The sequence below is a fragment of the Podarcis muralis genome, chromosome 17 (assembly GCF_964188315.1).
Source record: "Podarcis muralis chromosome 17, rPodMur119.hap1.1, whole genome shotgun sequence".
Lineage (NCBI taxonomy): Eukaryota > Metazoa > Chordata > Lepidosauria > Squamata > Lacertidae > Podarcis > Podarcis muralis.
The window spans coordinates 10,749,002-10,768,960 of NC_135671.1; the positions used below are offsets into that span (position 1 = coordinate 10,749,002).

The 19,959-nt window shown below is 41.1% G+C and overlaps 1 protein-coding gene across 1 annotated transcript in view; it reads left to right on the forward strand.

The window, feature by feature from the left end:
• Positions 1-19,959, forward strand: part of DNAH6 (dynein axonemal heavy chain 6) — a 123,620-nt gene that overhangs the window by 34,194 nt on the left and 69,467 nt on the right. The window contains exons 27-42 of the mRNA XM_028711618.2: positions 1,919-2,044; positions 2,128-2,283; positions 3,377-3,538; positions 4,815-4,952; positions 5,048-5,215; positions 5,858-6,006; positions 6,546-6,653; positions 9,046-9,601; positions 9,751-9,873; positions 11,163-11,345; positions 12,100-12,243; positions 13,401-13,622; positions 14,203-14,350; positions 15,529-15,686; positions 17,037-17,168; positions 18,884-19,055. Of these exons, the coding sequence (XP_028567451.2) occupies positions 1,919-2,044; positions 2,128-2,283; positions 3,377-3,538; positions 4,815-4,952; positions 5,048-5,215; positions 5,858-6,006; positions 6,546-6,653; positions 9,046-9,601; positions 9,751-9,873; positions 11,163-11,345; positions 12,100-12,243; positions 13,401-13,622; positions 14,203-14,350; positions 15,529-15,686; positions 17,037-17,168; positions 18,884-19,055 (2,845 nt within the window). The remainder of the gene's footprint in view (positions 1-1,918; positions 2,045-2,127; positions 2,284-3,376; positions 3,539-4,814; positions 4,953-5,047; positions 5,216-5,857; positions 6,007-6,545; positions 6,654-9,045; positions 9,602-9,750; positions 9,874-11,162; positions 11,346-12,099; positions 12,244-13,400; positions 13,623-14,202; positions 14,351-15,528; positions 15,687-17,036; positions 17,169-18,883; positions 19,056-19,959) is intronic.

The window sequence follows — 19,959 nt, forward strand, 5'->3', positions numbered from 1 at the left end:
TGAAACTGATCGTATGGAGCTGTTTGACATAATTTTAATTAACTGTCCCGGGTAGCAGCTTCCACATGAGAGCGCAACCCTAACTGCCCTCTCGTGCTGAGGAGTGAAGGGATTTTTGGATTAAGGGGGCCCTTGAGAGGCAATGGCTTGACCTCCCCCCCCCCCACGCCCAAGAATAGGGATATGCTCTGGCAGTGGGGAGGTAGGGGCAACTAGTGAGAGGGGGCTGAGTGAAGGTGGAACACATGGTTAGGAAGGGTGGGGGTAATGGAGGAACGAGGAGGGGACATTGGGAGCTGGCCATGATGCTGCTCAGGCAGATACTGCAAAGATTTCCACCTGCTGGCCTCCGCTGGTGGAGAGAAGTGCCACTGGTGGGGATGGGGGCCCTGATGTGGTGGGGGCCCTATGGGAAACTACTGCCCATAGTATCCTGGAGCTGGCATTGCAGCACAACAAAAATATGCCCCCACCTCCTTTCTGCCCTGGTCAGTCTAGTACTCTCCTTCTCCTGCTGCTCCCTGGCTGTGGTTAGGATCTCTCTGTCTATTGCAGCAAAACCAGCAGTGTCTTGTGGCACCTTAAAGATGAACGAATGTATTATGGAAGGGGTCAGCAAGGTTTACGTCGCCTGGGCCGGTTCACTCCTGCGGAAATCACTCCGTGGGCCGGATCACATCTGCGCAGATGTGATTTCCAATACCGCAGAAGCAAGTCCCTGCCCTGCACTGCGCCGGTTTAGCACAGCGTGTGGGGGCTCGCCGAGCAGTCTGCTTGGTTCGGGGGCCACTTAAACGACCCCCGTGGGCCACTTGTGGCCCATGGACCGCAGGTTGCTGACCCCTGTATTATGGTGTAAGTTTTTATGCCATCAGATTCATCCAGTGGTATCCTGAGTTTCTGGTATGTGTGTGTACACACACACACACACACACACACACACACACACACACCTTGCAATGGATTAGCCAGTTAACACACAAAGTATGATTAAACTCAGTTTTCCTGGATAATGCCTTTTTATCACAAGACACCTTTTATCGGTTTAGTGCCCACGTGTGATGTTTTTAATGCAAAGTAAAGTGATGTTGGGTGATATTTCAAAAAATACGTATTTTTCATTCCGAAACTATTCTTTCAAATTGGAATGCAGCTCTTGGCTCAAAGAGCCATTGACTTGCTCAGAATAACAACACTTTATCTCTCCATAACATCTAATCTCTTTCAATATTCTGTCCCTCCCATCCTTAAATATGTAAGTGCTGACTTTTCTTTGAAATTGTTCTTCCCGTCTGTTGCTGTTGTCTGTTTTTCTCCGGTTAGGGCTTCTTTCTACTTCCCAGACAGTAAGGGGTCATATCGTGAATGTGATATCAAAGCACTAGGCCAGTCAATCTGAGTTGGCTATGTCCTGACATCACAGATAGCTAACAAAGCCTGTTCAGAGTGACAGCAGTGCTTCCTTAATAGGCGTTGCAATGATCTTTAAAAAATGGTTGAAATAGGATTAACACAGGGCTGGCTTTTCCATTAGGCAGAGTGAGTTTGGCCACCCCTTGTGGTAGAAGTTGGACACGGAGTGGTGGCAAGATGTTGGAAGACAGCTTGCCTGTACCTCCTAAGCTGGTCTGCTGATCTCGGGAGGATGCTGTCTTATCATCCAGCTGCTAATCCAGTCATCTTCTATTTCTGAAATGAGGGCAGCATCTTGTCCTTTGCCTTGGGCAGTAAAATGTTTTTACCTGACCCTGGATGCACTTGCCATTGCTGACGAAAATATTCGTAACCACCTTCTCCCCCTTTTGGAACAAATCTACTTACATTAGCAGTAGATACAGCACTTTCATTTTGAAACGTTACTATCTTGAGTAAAATAGGAAAATGTTTCCTAACATTGTGATTTCTTCTCCTTTCATAGAGATTAAATGCATTGGCCTCACTAGTTCGTGGCATCCTTCCCAAGCTCCACAGAAACATAATAACAGCACTCATAACTATTGATGTGCATGCAAGAGACATTGTTACCGAACTTGTAAAGCAGAAGGTACATTACAATTTTTAAATGATGTTTGTGCAGTTACAGTTTTAAAATCAACATCTAATAAACATTGTATATTCTCTGTAAAGGTAGATTCTGTTGACAACTTTGATTGGCAAAGGCAACTGCGTTACTATTGGGACCTGGATCTGGATAACTGTGTAGCTAGAATGGCTTTATCCCAGTACACTTATGCCTACGAATACTTGGGTGCATGTCCAAGATTAGTGATAACCCCACTCACGGTAAGACCTTGCCCTCAACCTCATGCATGTAGTATGAAATGTAAGCGAAAACTGGAACTTTCTGTTAGATATTGCTAACAAATAGTGTTCACCTTTACATAACATTGCTTTAAAAAAACTGTTCTGTATAGACATATAAACGTGTTACAGCATCATGTACGCTTATGGGAGGGGAAAAGGTACTGTAGGGATAAGTTGTCAACTCAAGATTACCTTTCTCTAGGGCTGGAGACTAATAATTGTTCTTAAGAGATTTGAAGGTGACACAGTAGAGACATCATTGTCCGTGGAACTAATTTCTGTTGCTTCACTAGTTTGTCTGTTCAGCCTGCTCTTGCGGGTTTGTGAAGCACAGCAAATAGCTTGGAAGCCTGTTTTGACCAGTAAGATGGTGAGGTCACAAAATAAGTGAATTAGTGGAATCAGGGCTTCTTCATGTCTCCTTCAACTCTCCACAAAAGCAGCCCCCACCTATAGCTGAACAATGCACAAAATTTTGAACAAGTTTAACCATCTCATATTAAATTATGATTTGAACAAGCTCTAAATATTATTATTTATTTGAATTAACTCTTTTTTGGCTATTGTTATTATTTAAGCTTGTTGGTTGCTTTTTATACAAAAAGGTCTGCAAGTGACTTATAACTTATTTAAAAACCTAGGTGTAACAAAAATACATTATAATATAAACACATTAACACAAAAACACGTTCAGTTCATAAAAACACACAAAGAAACCCCCCTCATAACAGCAGCAGAAAGCTACAGTACCACACTAACAGCAAACAGCACAAACTATCTAAAGTCTATCTAAAGTGTGGGTAAAAGGTACATTATTGATAGAAAGTATGTGGGAATAGTTTCTACTGGTGTTGGGCCATATGTCAAATATCTTCAGTGAATTATGTTCCCAATGGCTCAGCTTTTTTTTTGTGATCTAATTCATACGTACTAAAGCTATTCGCTTTTAGGAGCGGAATGTGCAAACTGTTGAAGATTATACTGCAGTACAATTGTGTTATTTTAATTAGGACATAATTTCATAGCACTGCTCAGTATCTATGCATATGTAACTTTCTACACTTTGACTCAGGATCGTTGCTACCTCTGCCTTATGGGAGCATTGCAACTTGACCTAGGTGGAGCCCCAGCTGGACCTGCTGGCACTGGCAAAACAGAAACTACCAAAGACCTCGCAAAAGCACTTGCCATCCAGTGTGTTGTGTTTAACTGTTCAGATGGCTTGGATTACAAGGTATGGAGCACCTTTATTGTTCTGTAGCATTTCATGTTAATGGAGCTGATGAAGTTCCTGCAATTTGTAATTTCCATTAACAAATATTATTTTCAGACACTGCAATAACTGTTGGATGCTGAGCTCATGGTTGGTGTAAAGTATAGGATTGTGAGAAGAAATATACAGTAACCTGTGCTTTAAAAAACCCAGTAGGACTGTACCACCAATGACTGTTGGCAAGATGACTGTGATGGAATACAGTAGTGTCTTCACAACCAACACTACCCTTACTGATAAACTAACTAGCAACTGTTGCATCTTTTGAGGATATATTCCAAATGAAATTCCCTTGGCACCCAGCTGTGTTGCACATGACACCCTAGACTTAGGATACCTATTTCGATTGGCTCATGGTCCTCTCTTCCCTCGCTTCTTTGTAACCAGGCAGGCAACAGGTGTAGAGAGACACAACAAACTAGCATTAAAGCAGGATACAGCACTCAGGTGTAGCAATAAGCCACAATTAATGCGGGTGGCACTGTGGGTTAAACCACAGAGCCTAGGACTTGCTGTTCAGAAGGTTGGCGATTCGAATCCCTGCGACGGGGTGAGCTCCCGTTGCTCGGTCCCTGCTCCTGCCCACCTAGCAGTTCGAAAGCACACTAGGGCAAGTAGATAAATAGGTACCGCTCCGGCGGGAAGGTAAATGGCGTTTCCGTGTGCTGCTCTGGTTCACCAGAAGCGGCTTAGTCATGCTGGCCACATGACCCGGAAGCTGTACGCCGGCTCCCTCGGCCAATAAAGCGAGATGAGCGCCGCAACCCCAGAGTCAGCCACGACTGGACCTAATGGTCAGGGGTCCCTTTACCCTTTACCTAACTGAAGCAGAGATTAGCCAAGCTAACTTCAAATCCTGGTTTGTTGGCCACAAGTATGGTTTGTGAGCTTGGTCACCTTCAGGTGTGCAGCTAAGCCATATTTAAGCTACACAAACCACAACAATTATATTCTGTCTAAGTCGTTATGGTTATTTTTATGTTTAATGATTTACGGATCTCAGCATACCATTGTAGTAGATAGTATAACTATATCGGTTTTAGAGCAGAATTATATAGTATTTGGTTCATGCCTTGCACTACCAGAAGGAGAGAACTGAGGACATATAACCCAGTGCTCATGTGAGCAACAGAGATACACTCCTTTTACTCTATGCCTTAAGAGTTTATTGCCTGAAATCACAGCTTTTGGAGAGAGAGAACTGAGACTTGTTAACTAAGATGAACTATTGTTCCAGATGATGGGACGTTTCTTCAGCGGCTTGGCGCAGTCTGGAGCATGGTGCTGCTTTGACGAATTCAACCGAATTGATATTGAAGTTCTATCTGTTATTGCTCAACAGTTGATAACCATTAGGAACGCTAAAGCTGCTAAGGTAATTTCTGTGTTTTCTGGATAGCAGAAGCTCTGTTTCACGGTCTTAATAATTTTCACAATGTAATATTGTTCTTAAATTGTTCTTTCAAACAGCTCTCTCGGTTTATGTTTGAGGGACGTGAAATAAAATTGGTGATGACTTGTGCAGCCTTCATTACAATGAATCCCGGCTATGCTGGACGGACAGAATTACCTGACAATCTGAAAGCACTTTTCAGGCCATTTTCAATGATGGTTCCTAACTATGCTTTGATTGCTGAGGTACCTTTTAATATGTATGATTATGCAGAAAGTGTTTGAGAGCAGAAAATTACAACGTGGGAATAACGTACTGGAACAGTTGTCTTTAAGGGGGCCAATAGTTGAACATCGGGAGAAAAACCACCCCAGGATCTCTTTTTCATACTTCTATTAGTATGTCTTGTTTGCAACAGTTAGTTTATTCACTAGGGCATGGGTAGGCAAACTAAGGCCCGGGGGCCGGATTCAGCCCGATCACCTTCTAAATCTGTCCCGTGGACGGTCCGGGAATCAGCGTGTTTTTACATGAGTAGAATGTGTGCTTTTATTTAAACTGCATCTCTGGGTTATTTGTGGGACATAGGAATTCATTCATTTCCCCCCCTTCAAAATATAGTCTGGCCCCCCACAAGGTCTGAGGGACTGTGGACTGGCCCCCTGCTAAAAAAGTTTGCTGACCCGTGCACTAGGGGGAGCACTAACCCTCTTTAGCACATAATTACACTCAGGTAGAAACACCTTTCAGATAAGACCAATGGTTCCACTTCAGCTGCATATTGTTGAGCCTTCTCTTGGAGTCACATCGTACACTTGTTGATGCTCTGCCGATAGTTAAAACTTTTATTTTGTAAGAACACACAACATGCCTTTTTTGTACTTTAGGTTATTTTGTATTCAGAAGGATTTGAATCAAGTAAAACACTTGCAAGAAAGATGACTCAGATGTACAAACTGTGTAGTGAGCAGCTTTCTCAACAGGACCACTATGATTTTGGAATGAGAGCTGTCAAATCTGTTTTGGTCATGGCTGGGTAAGAATCTGCATACTGCATGAGATATAATTTTAATTTGGATATTCACTTATCAACATGCCCAACATATAAACATTTTATTTACTTACCCAGCTTAGAAATATATACATCTTATTTATTGGTCCCATTTGTTTTAAATAAAAATGCCATACTACTACTATTGTATCTAAATTTTACATTTTTCTGCCGATATGGGTTGTTAAACATTTAAAGTTCTTTGTGGCATTAAAGCTCTAGCACTGATTGTTTCTCTTAATTACTGAGATAATTAATGAGACTGCTCCTGGTAATGTAGAGGTAGAGATGGGGTGGGGCAGGGAGAGAAATTCATTCACGCTTTAATGTGAACCTATTTAATCTACATGCTCTCTAAACCAATACATAAACTGAAATGCAGCTATTCTTCCATAGTTGCATTTCTGCAAATCTAATGATGCAGTTCTCCAACCAAAATATGCATACCAATTTTGTTAAAAATAAATTTTATTGGTAATCATAATGCTGTTAATATATGCTAAAAAATGTTTCTATAATTGTAGGTCACTAAAGAGAGAGAATCCAAATCTGAACGAGGATGTTGTATTAATAAGAGCATTACGAGATTCCAACCTTCCAAAATTTCTTACAGATGATGCTGTTTTGTTCAGGTACATTTCGTAGTAAATTAGCGTTTTCTTTAATCACAGAATCTTTATTTTTCCATAAGTGAATATGACTCTTCCGTTATTTCCAGCAGGGATGCTATAAGATAATCATTAAACGACAATAGAAATTAACTACACAACAATTTTCAACAGTTTGCATACTTAAACTTACTTGTTTATAACATAAAAAATTTCCTTGACATCTGATGGGAGGGTGTTCCACAGGGCGGGCATCACTACCAAGAAGGCCCTCTGCCTGGTTCATTGTAACCTCACTTCTCGCAGTGAGGGAACCGCCAGAAGGCCCCACGGAGCTGGACCTCAGTGATGGAGGCGGAGATGCTCCTTCAGGTATACTGAGCCGAGGCCATTTAGGGCTTTAAAGGTCAGCACCAACACTTTGAATTGTGCTCAGAAACATACTAGGAGCCAATGTAGGTCTTTCAGGACCTGTCTTGTATGGTCTCGGCGGCCACTCCCAGTCACCAGTCTGGCTGCCACATCCTGGATTAATTGTAGTTTCTGGGTCACCTTTGAAGGTAGCCCCACGTAAAGCACATTGTGGTAGTTCAAGCAGGAGATAACTAGAGCATGCACCACTCTGGCAAGGCAGTCTGTAGGCAGGTAGGGTCTCAGCCGGCGTACCAATGGAGCTGTTGTCACAGTTACAAGCGTGCCTTCCTATTTAGCAAGATCTGTTACTCTGCCATCCTGCTGTTTTCATTGTTTAAGTCTACCAAAGGCAGATTCTGCCTTTATTCCAGAGGTCAGCTCCAGTTTCCACTGTTCAGAGTAAATTGTCTTACCGACTTCGGCCATTCCATTCAAGCAAAAGGAAGAGGACCCTTAATGTTTATATTTCCAGAACCAATGACTACAGTGAAGCCTTATTTGTTTCCTTCAGTCAACCCTAGTCGTCCCTCTGAGTAAAGCAGCCCACTTTAACCATCTCCATGTGGCTGAAGGACTATATCACGCCCAAAGAGTGGAAGCCTCTGAGAGTAGTATTGCTTTCTCCCTAGAGTACAACTGTGGCGTTTGCCCTCCTAGGTGTGTGACATTATACTGGGTTCATAAGGAAAGGGTTAACTAAGTGTAAAATGATTAACCAATAGGAACCCAAGGGGAGGAGTTAGAGCTAGAGTTGTTAAGAAGTCAGTTTGGAGTTAGAGAAGAGAGAGGGAGGATAAGTCTGTGGGTTGGGCTAGTCTGTTGTGAGAGAGTGAGAGAATCTGTTAAGAGGAGTCAGTTAAACAGTGGGATAATCAGTCAGAAGGTATTAGGAAGGGGATAGGCCAGTAAAGAAACTAAGGTTAAGAAACTGACAAAAATTATCTGAAACCATAAACTTGTTAAGGCTTATAAAATAAACTTGTTTATTTGGTTTAATGTTAACAACTGTCTGGACTTAGTGTGTACCCGAGAGAAACGAGTTGGTGGCAGCAGGGAAGTGAGCACAGTGGTGGCACAGGGATCAATAGACCGTCAAACGTCCGGGGAACCCTGTGTGATCGCCACAACAACCAACTCTGCTCTATGGAAAACTACAGGGTCAGCATGTGGAAGTCAGTCCTACACCTTCCGTACACATCAACAGATGCTACCTTTGGGAGGTCCCTTTCCCCAAAGGCAGCATCTCCCAAATTCAGTCACACTGTACATTGCTGTTGATGTACATTGCTTTTATGCATACTTACTTGCAAGATTGCCCCATCCTGGATCCATGGAAGAAAGGGGGAATTTGAGTTTACTTAGGAATCCCCCTTTCCTGTGGTTCCAGGTTGGGAACAGTCTACTTAAAGGTAAAGGTAAAGGTAACCCTGCCCGTACGGGCCAGTCTTGACAGACTCTAGGGTTGTGCACCCATCTCACTCAAGAGGCTGGGGGCCAGCGCTGTCCGGAGACACTTCCGGGTCACGTGGCCAGCGTGACATCGCTGCTGTGGCGAGCCAGAGCCGCACACGGAAACGCCGTTTACCTTCCCGCTAGTAAGCGGTCCCTATTTATCTACTTGCACCCGGGAGTGCTTTTGAACTGCTAGGTTGGCAGGCGCTGGGACCGAACAACGGGAGCGCACCCCGCCGCGGGGATTTGAACCACCGACCTTTCGATCGGCAAGCCCTAGGCGCTGAGGCTTTTACCCACAGTGCCACCCGCATCCCCTGAACAGTCTACTTACCTCCTAGTAAAGGGGAAATCGGTTGATGAAACTGAATATATTGTAGAGTCCACCATGGACAGAATGGGGATTCACAGGTAAGCTCAAATCTGTCTTCTTTGCTGCATAAAATGTGGGTTATTGTTCTGTTTCATTGTTTAAGTATTGTCTTGAAGATAGGAGAGATAGGATAGAAATACTTTAATCAAATAAAGCTTTTGCTTTCACTTCTTTCAGTGGGATTATATCTGACCTCTTTCCTGGAGTCATAATACCAGAGCATGACTATGGAACTCTACAGTCAACAATAATAGATGTCATGCTTTCCAAAGGATTACAGGCTGAAGATACCATGGTTCATAAAGTCATACAACTTTTTGAAACAATGCTGGTAAGGCATGGTGTCATGCTCGTTGGACCAACCGGAGGCGGGAAAACTACAGTTTACCAGGTTCTGGCAGATAGCCTTGCAGCGTTGCATGAAGCGGGTGAAGAAAACCCTTTCTACCAGCCTGTTAAAACATATGTTCTGAACCCTAAATCCATTACAATGGGTGAACTATATGGTGAGGTTAACAATTTAACTTTGGAGTGGAAAGATGGCCTGATGGCTCTTAGTGTTCGAGCTGCTGTGGTTGACACCTCTGAAGATCATAAATGGATCATCAGCGATGGACCTGTGGATGCCTTATGGATTGAAAACCTAAACACCGTTTTGGATGATAACAAGATGCTTTGCCTGGCTAACAGCGAAAGAATCAAACTCACACCGTACATTCACATGATGTTTGAGGTACTTTTCTTTCTCAGGTTTAAATGTTTTTTTCTAATTCTTCAGTGCATATCTGGAGCAAAGATATCACACTATTTATTTGCATCTTTGCTTGATGCTTTTAAAATTTATATACTGAAGCAGAAATATGCAATATCCATGACTTTCAGGTGGAAGACTTGAGGGTTGCTTCACCTGCCACAGTTAGCCGATGCGGAATGGTATACATTGATCCTGAGGAACTGAAGTGGATCCCATATGTGAAGACATGGATGGCAGGCCTTGAAGACAGAGTAGGTTTTACAAAAGCACTTTTAAGCAAAAGGGAAAACTTTCAGTGTTCTTTTAAACTGACACCCAACACTCTGTGATGCTGAGCATGCTGAAACCTCATTGGGCCATGGGCAGGAGGCAAAGGTTGCTTCTTGGAGCAGTGTGTGTGTGTGTGTGTGTGTGTGTGTGTGTGTGTGTGTGTATTACTTCGGGAGGCTTTCACCCTCTAGTTTCTCAATGGCTTTTTTTTTTTTTTTTTGCTCCACTTCTGTCAGCGCGGGGCACTGCAGTACTGGAGAAAGTGATTTGCGAGCCCATGCACTAAAACCCTGTTCCCTGAGCCCACCACAACCCCAAGAGATGAGACATGACAACAATGTATGGGTTTAAATTAGGCCACTACTTTATTTATTTTCAGGTGTAGGAACCTTGGCTTAGGCCTTGGAAGGTATCCCTCTCATGCCCAACAGGGCTGCACAGGGCAATCAGGTGTTGTGGGAGGGGACTGGAAAGCGTGAACTTACCCAGCCTGCCCTCCCACTTCACCTAGCTGGGAGTTTGACCTATATGCCGCCGCTGTAGGGCCAGTGACCCCTGCAATCAACCCTTTAACGGGCCCTGCAAACGCCGCCACATGGGGGTGCATCAATATGCTGCCTCCGACTCACAGATAGACTATAGAATACTGACCAAGGCCTAAAACCGCCAAAGTTGTGACGAGATGCTCCGGGAAGGCGAAACCTGCCAATGCAAGAAAATTCCTTCCCGGTTCTGAATATAGCAACCATCTTACGACCATAGCAGCGCCCGCTGACCTCCAAAGCAAGAGGTTAGCCTGCAAAAGAAGACCATGTTATATGCAGGGAGGGTTGGGCAGGTGAACCTGGAAAGAAAAACAAGTGAGCCTGGGATGAAGAGCATCGGTCCTTTGCTGGTCCTTACCCCACCCCCAGCTGGCTGCCCATAGGCCTGCTGAGATGGGGGCGGAGCAACGGCCTCCCTGTAACAAGGTGGGTGGCTCCCCGGTCCCAGGAGCCCGCGCGGTGTCGCAAACCCCGCCCACCCAAGGGAGGGGGTGAGCGGGAAATGTATGTTTCACATACGGATTAATGTGTCAAATATGCTTTCATTTTAGGAGCTGTACTTACTTCTCAAAGTGGGATAAGATGTGTATCTGAAGAAGTGTGCATGCACACGAAAGCTCATACCAAGAACTAACTTAGTTGGTCTTTAAGGTGCTACTGGAAGGATTTTTTTTTGTTTTGGGATAAGATAGTAACTGTGTACAAATATTTATTCTGTTTTTTAGTTCAATGAGGAAACACGAACATACTTGTTTGACTTGTTTTGCCATTATGTTGAAGGCGGCCTGAAATATGTTCACAAAAAGTGTTCGCAAGCTATATCTCAAGTGGACATCAGTAAAGTTACAACTCTCTGCTGTTTACTGGAATCACTGCTCCTTGGGAAGGGAGGTCCCAATATGTCAATGGTATAGCTATTTACCTTATTCCTTGTGTTTGTAGATTATGGGAGAAGACCTCAGTATCAATATCCTGTTATTCTTTTAAATAACTATTTCTATGTGGGCATTCAGATGTCTTCTAAAATTTTGGTAGTTATTTTTCTCTTTGACATCTGGTGGGAGGGCATTCCACAGGGTGGGTGCCACTACTGAGAAGGCCCTCTGCCTGGTTCCCTGTAACTTGGCTTCTCGCAGTGAGGGAACTGCCAGAAGGCCCTCGGCATTGGACCTCAGTGTCCGGGCAGAACGATGGAGATGGATATGCTCCTTCAGGTATACTGGACCGAGGCCGTAATTAAAATCTCAGTTAAAAAATATATTTTTAGATTATCTGAGAAGCATTCAGGGTGCAAAGGCCTCCTGAAAACAAGCAAAACCAAAACAAAACAGTTTTGACCTGGCATCTGAAACTCCAGCTTGTGGATGAGAGTTCAATAGAATTGTTGCAGCTCAGGTTTCTTAATCAAAAACATATTAAATGATAAGCACATCATAAAAACACACAGGAAAATATCTAAAATCAAGTTAAATAGAAAATATATCTGTGTCGCTTATACCTGCTAAGGTATAATAACATATTATTTTTTAGGAAAGAGAATTTTAAATCTACCTCATTCAGATTGCTGGAGTTTTCTGTATGTTAATTTGATATGGGGGAAATAGTACACATATTTTTTAAAAAAAGTATTTATTTTCCTTTTTTTTTTTTTTTTTTGTACAGGAACAATCTAGGTTAAATTCTCTTGTATGCCAGACTTTTGTTTTCTGTTATTTGTGGTCAGTTGGTGGAAATTTAACAGAGAACTATTGGGATGGTTTTGATACATTTATAAGACAGCAGTTTGAAGATAACCCAGATGCCAAGGTATGAAGCAGCATACTATTTTGCTTACACATTTTCATTTATAGTGATTGTGAGAGCGGCGTAATCTGGAAGAGCAGGAAGAATTTCTCTTCGAATACAGCCTGTATAGAGGCACCTCTACAAGTGCTCTTGGAGTCAGACATGCCCCTCAAACAATTCATTTTGTAATTGGGTAGCTAAACCCATTTTTTTGTGGCCTACAAAATTCATTCACGAATTCCAGGTGTGAAGGAATATCCATGAATCTTCATAACTGGACCCTATGTTTATCACCCATGTCCCCTCTGAGGGAGGTGCAGAGGGTGGCAATACAAGAACAGGCCTTCTCAGTTACGGCTTCCTGATTGCGGGAGACCTTTTGGAGAAAAATATGCCTAGTGCCATCATTATCAGATTTAGGCACCAAGCAAAAACATTCCTGTCCACCCAGGTGTTTGGCTCTTAATTGGTGTTATATATTATGATAGCCTGTGTTAATATTTTAGCGGGGTGGGGTAGGATTTGTCCTTTTTATTTTATTGAAGGGATGAGCTCTTTGTGTCAATGATGTTTTAATATCTTTGTGATGAAACTCTGAGGCATTTTATGCAATAAGCAACAAATAAATGCAATTAGCAGCCATAACTTCTATTGCGATTCACAATGTGCAGTTTGGGCTCTAACATGGAGTGCCTTCAAAACAAAGCTCTGGTCTTCATGATTGTGGGAAGATGCCCAATAATTTGTTTATTTGCAAAGTTTCTGTCTTGCCCTTTATTATACAATCGTTGGAGGGTGAAATACAGCTGGTAAAAGAGTCATGAAAACAGTCATTAAAATATTAAAATTTCTAAAATTCAGAATCCAGTTTTATATATAACACCCTTCCACCAACCCCTGCTTCTACCTATCACCCCAAGCTAATAATTGTCGGCTCCTGTCTTGAAGGAAGAGTAGTCCACAAGTCTAGAAATCAGGGAGAGATTCTGAACAGGGTATGCATGTATTTGACAAAATAATTCAAAACCCTTATATGCCTGTACAAAGAGATCTGTTTCCCTAATTTGATACCTATCGAATCTATGCTACAGGTAAGACCAATTGTCCCTTTTGCCATGTATTCCAACCGTTCTTCCCAGTTCTTGACAAAGATGAATGTGATTATTTCTTCTTTCTAGCTTCCAACTTCTGGTGATTTGTGGAGTCTTTTCATTGATTTTGAGACAAAGCGACTGGATCCGTGGGAGCGAATTATACCTACATTTAAATACAGCCACACTGTACCATTTTTTGAAATGCTTGTTCCTACCACCGACACTGTGCGCTATGGCTTTCTCATGGAAAAATTGCTAGCTGTCAGACATTCTGTGTTATTCACAGGGATAACTGGGGTTGGCAAGGTGAGATTTCTCTTGGTTGCTTAACAAAATAGTTGAATCATTTATATAAATCCAAAAACATCAAATCCACCAAGTTATTAATTAGTAATTTTAAGGGACATTAGTTAAGGCACTGTTTTAATTAAATCTATAGAGATTCCTTGAAAGAGTGGAGAATAGGTAGATAATGTTGTAGGGAGAGGCACTGAATAAATTACTTCTGTAATGTTCTAATTATCTTCTAATCTAATGATGAGGGTAAAAGTGGAAAAATAGGTTCCAAAACAAAAAAATGCATTGTAAACAATTTGCTATTTAACAAGTTTGATTAATGTTTTGGAAAAGTAAATCAAAATTTTCAGATAGCACAATTTTTTAGATCCAGTGACCATGAAAAAGCTCATCGTTAGCTGACTTAGCAACGTGATAGTGGTAAATTTTGGTGGCATAAATTCAAAATACTTGTTCAGGGAACAATCTCTCAAATCTAGATTTCTCATTATGAGGAGCTAATAATATTTCTGAATGTAACTGCAATGATTTTTTGTGCGTATAATAATGCACTGTTGCTTGCTATGGTTTTTTTTTTTGTCATTTGAAGTCTGTAGTTGCAAGGGCACTGCTAAACCGAATACAAGAGGAAGCTGGTTATGTTCCCGTTTACTTAAATTTCTCTGCTCAGACTTCATCTATAAGGACACAGGAGATTATTGAATCGAAATTAGAAAAGAAACGGAAAAATATTTTAGGTAAAGAGATTTAATATATTTTGTTGCCTAAATTGTGTTGGCTGTATTCCTTGTAATCAACTCTTCATTCTTTTTGCTGATTTCAACAACACTCCACAACAGGTTAGTGCAAAGTAATTTTTCCCAAATTACCTATGGTTTTCCTACAGAATTATGGAGAAGAATTCTCCCAGAGATAAGGCTAAATAATTACACCTGGAAGCAGCAGGAAGAAAGAAGAGTTCTTCAGTTTTAAAGCTGTTGGTTTTTAGTTAAATGTAGGCCTGGGGTGAGGAATCTTTGTCCTTCCTGATACTGCTGAACTATAACTCCCATCAAGCACAGAACATGTCCTGGGATTATGGAAATTTTAGTTCAGCAACATCTGGAGAGCCAGAGCTTTCCTGCACCTGATGTAGGCTATAATCTGATGTACTCCATTCAGTTTAACACAGGAGGGCAGCATTGACATTTGGAAAATGCAACACATCTTCACATACTGTACTCTAATGAGAAGTGAAACAGTATTTTGACCTGAGGTGGTTATGGACATGTTTCATTCATCCTCTTTTGCTCCTTCCTGTGCATACTACCCCATGCCCTGCCACTGATACATATATCTCCCTCCTATAAATTGTACAATAATGTACAATTTGCTTTGCTTAGGGCTAAATCTAAATCAAGTGCATTATCTAAGAACACAGTCACATCAGATATGCTGAACACCCACACGAGGTCTGAGTAGGGCTTTTGATAAAAATTGCTTAAAAGAGAACTTGGATCAAAACTAGGGGTTCCAGTAAAGGAAAAAAGTTCCATGTAATGCAGGCTGATTGAAAATCAGCATTGTTATTCACACATCACTGCATATTCATCCAGAAAGGATTCTGTTGCTTTCAACATTAGGACAACAATCTGTATTTTGGCATTTATGTTTACTTCTGTAATATTTTAACCATTCTGCCACATTATTCATTATTCTCTAATTTTCTTAATATTTGCCATAGTCAAATTAAAGACTATGAAATAATAAACTTTGGTTAATCAGTGGTCCATTTCAGTTTAACTGATGTTTCAGTTTAACAGCATTGGAAGCCTGCTAATTTCTGAAGTGTAAAAAACTCGGTGCTATTGTGTATTAATTTTGTTATTTGGGGAAAACTTACCAACAGTGGTTTCTCCGCTCTTCTGTTGTTTAGGAGCACCAGGGTCAAAAAGAGTTGTCATTTTTGTAGACGATCTAAACATGCCTAAATTGGATCGTTATGGTTCTCAGCCCCCTATTGAGCTACTACGACAGTATCAAGACTTTGGAGGGTTCTACGACAGAGAGAAACTGTTTTGGAAGGAAATACAGGCAAGTCTGCCTTCAGCTGGTTGTGACAGTGAATGCTATAATCTGAGTACCATCTATTCTGTTGGGAAAGTATTGAGGTTCCTGTTATGTGCTGAGCTTGGTTCCTAGAACAATAGGCAGGTAGGATTCTGGAAGGCAGCAACCTGATTGGCCTGCAGGAGCAACCCAATAAGGCTCCAGGAGGAAGTGAATCAGCAACCTGATTCACCTGCAGGAGCAGCCCAATAAGGCTCCAGGAGGGGAGTTGAATCAGCCAATTATGCGGGACCCATTGTGTAAATAATGTAATATAGCCAGAGGTTTTGGGGGAAAACACACTCACTCACTGTTTACCATGAGCTAAAATAAAGAGCATGAAATCAACACTCAACTCTGAGTATATTTCAGTTCCATACCCCCAATACCCTGTGGGTTCAGCCTATAGGGTCAGTAAGATCTAGACTCCAATTGTCAGTTGAACAGGACATTTACTTAGGCGTTGCAAGGGCAGTGTGGCACAAACTCAACCAGCGAGTGGTTGAGGGATGGCACACTTCCAAACAAAGGGAAGCAAAGGGTCAGTTATGTCAATATATGGCAGCACTTCCTTCCGCTGGCATTCTCTGGTTTAATCACAAGGCATAGCAACTTTCTTAGCTTTCTCTCCTTCCTCTGTCCTCAAGTTATAGCAATAGCTCCTGCGTACATGTTGTTCTGTCCTTCTCTCATGGTTCTGTGGAAAAGCACAAGCTTCACATTCCAGCATTCACTTGCTCATCCTCTCTCTCACACATTTCAGTTTTTAATTTTATTATTTCTGTTTTTTTATGACAATACGACCCCCCCTTTAGTTCCAAAAAAAGGCTTCCCCGCCTTTTTTTGGAACACATATCCATCATGATACCTTATACCAAGCATAGGCAAACTCCAGCCCTCCAGATATTTGGGACTACAAATCCCATCATCCCTAGCAGTGGTCAGGGATGATGGGAATTGTAGTCTCAAATATCTGGAGGGCTGGAGTTTGCCTATGTCTGCCTTATACATCTCTAAATTTCATTCATTTTGCTTTCTACCTGCTTCATTTCCCCTTCAGCTTATGCAGACACAGCATTTCCTTACACCTGATGATTGCTGAAGGGCATTGAATGAGGTTTAAGGTTCAAGCCATCACAAATAATTTTAGCCTGCCTCGATATTTACTGTATATAGAATTTCATCAGTACAGTTTGATGCTGAATTAAAAATAAGAATAGGGAATAAGACATGTTATCTGAGCTGTGGTTTAAATGTAAGAAACAAGTTTTTATAGGATTAAAGACTTAAGTATTATGTTTTGACACAAAATATCTATGATCTTTCCCCCCCTAGGATGTAACTATTTGTTCAGCCTGTGCGCCTCCAGGTGGTGGACGTAATCCAGTTACAGCACGTTTCATTAGACATTTCGCGATGCTGTGTCTTCCGACACCCTCTGAGCATAGCCTTAAACAAATTTTCGAGGTCAGTAGCAACTTCCCCACAGTAACAAAGAACAAAAAATAGATTCTTCTGTTCAGTCTGCCATAACCCGCTGTTCTGAGATGCTGGATTTATACAGATTCTTAGTAGCATGTGTTACTTTCTGAAGTGCTGAAAGTTTTTGATATGCATTTATGAACATTATTGAAGATTGGCACTGAATGCAGAGTCCTGATACCTTTAAATATCGGTGCACTTTAGACCAAGTCTGTGGATGCCAGATGAGCAAGTGGGGTGCTGCAGGAGAGAGAATGTGTATATGTGCACATGCACACATTGGATCCAGTAAGATGGATCCTCTTGAAATTCCATAATTCCCCCCCCCCCTAGACTTCCCCACCCTTATAACCATCCTCAAATCACGTATCGCATCTCTCTTGGCTGAACCATAAAAATCACAGAATGGTGTTTTCTAGCACTGGTACAAAAACAGGGTTGTGAGATATGAATCATTATAGATCCTCAAATATTTTTTTTCTGAGGCCCCCCCCCCCCCTCAGAACTACCATCTTATCATACACAACCTCTGGTCCATATTCCTGTAATTTGTTAGTGGTTTTGCCATCATGCTATCTAAAAAAGTTACAAAAATCTAAGAGGATCTATTGTTCTGGTAGATAAGCAAAAAGAAGTGGGTAGTACCCATGGCACTCTCTAAAAACTCCACATGATCCTGTTTTTAATTGATGTATTTCTTTAATCATAAAATCAGCTGAAGGGACCATGAGGGTCATAGCACTGTATTAGTGAGCTTTTGGATTATGGATAGGTATATTGTAATTGTGTTAGTTGGTTTTTTATACTTTGTAAACTGCTTAGAAGCCTATTTTGGCATTAAACTGTAAGTAAGTAAATGCCCTCTTTCTCACTCATAGCCACACCTATAGTTGCAGGGCTGAAGGTGGGGACTGATGCAAATTGAAGCAAGTATTAATCACCCCAATGAACTTCAGGCTAAAATGTGTGGCTTTTTCCTGCTTCTGAAATGATACTGATAATGAAAAGGCCTTTAAAATATTTGATGTAGCTACATAACTTTGAGCTAGCCATGACTATCTTTGATGTAGACTGGCTCTTTCTTTCTTTCTTTCTTTCTTTCTTTCTTTCTTTCTTTCTTTCTTTTTTGAGAGAGATTCTCCTAAATAAGGCTGAAATACATCGTTATATTCAGTATTTGCCTGACATGGTAAATGGTCCTCATAGTTCTGTCTAATACTGCTTGGTGCCATCACCCTTTTCTGTGTCTTCACAAATTAAAGCAAGTTGTTTAAAAAGCATCAGAGCAAACCAAATGCAAATATCCCTGCCCTACCTACTGAGCCCACCATGAAATCTTTGCCATTGAAAATTGCGCCTTAACACGATAAACCCATTAGCAGTATTGCTTGTTCACATTTCACCATTCATGCTGATGGATTTGTTTGCACACATGGAAGTTTCTCACTGGGATGAATGGGCAAAACTTTCTGAATACGTGAACTGGCACTCAAACACAATAATAGATCAATAGTTGGACTAGCAGATGCCTGAAAGAAATACAGGATGTGCTTTTCTGTTAACATAAAAAGATGTAGTTCCACTTTTTAAAAGAAACATTGAAATCACAGCTGGCTTGAGTAGAATAAAAGAGAGAACGCCACAAAACTTTAATTACATTTTGAGCTTAAGTTTTGTTTTGTTGTTTTTCCTCGTACTAGGCTATTTTAAAAGGATTTTTGGCTGACTTCTCTACAACAGTAAGGCAGAGTGCAAAAAGTATAGTGGAGGCTGCTGTTGAAATATATCAAAGAATGAGCATTGATCTCCTCCCAACACCAGCAAAATCCCATTATGTGTTTAATTTACGTGATTTGTCAAAATGTGTGCAAGGTAAGGAGTATTTCCACTTGGCACAATCTCTGTACCAGTTTTGTGCTCACATTGTCAATAATTATTTTCCCTAGTAATTTCTCTCTACTTACTGTCTAATGTTAGCATGCTATGTTTTACCTTTAAATAACTTTATTCTTGGCATATTGCTGTGAAAAAGCAGTGCATTGCATTCCTCTAGAGTTACTGTGAATTTTTGAAAGGTCATTTCAAGAGAATAGAGAAAAGTTAGTAGTAGCAGTATAGACTTGTACCGAAATAGAAGAAGACAGCTAATGCAATACTGCGTAAAAGTAAAATTGTAAAAGTAAAGCTGTGCTGTTAACTCAACACCATGTGCTTTTTTTTCTTTCCTTTTTTAAAATCAAAAGGTTATTTTATCATAATTGTGCATAATGTACATCACATACTTTAAAACAAAACAAAATAACTTGTATTACAACAAAGTAAGTGCGTAGGGTTGTGCATTATATTGAGCCTTTTACTCCAGTACGTAATAAGTATGTCAATATTGTCACCCCTCTCTAACCCTTGCCGTATTAGTTAGTTTGTCCGTGCATACCATTTCCCATAATTTCATAATCTATTATTCATCAGTTGGAGTCCTTATTTTATTTAACTTTGCAGAGATCAACATTCCAGCAGTTAAAAGATGCAGTACAGTTCTGTATCTTCAGATCACACTGAGTACAATCAAAGGGTCTTACAAGAGGTTAAATATAACCTGTTATAAATTCAATCTCATTTATTCTTTCTACCCAAAAATTCCTTATTCTGAGACAAAGCTGGGAAATGTGGACCTTATCTACATTCACTGTCTGTCATCTCCAACATGTATTACAAACATTCCTATAAATAAGGTTAAAACTTGTAGGGGCTAAATACTATTGGAGAATTTGCAAAA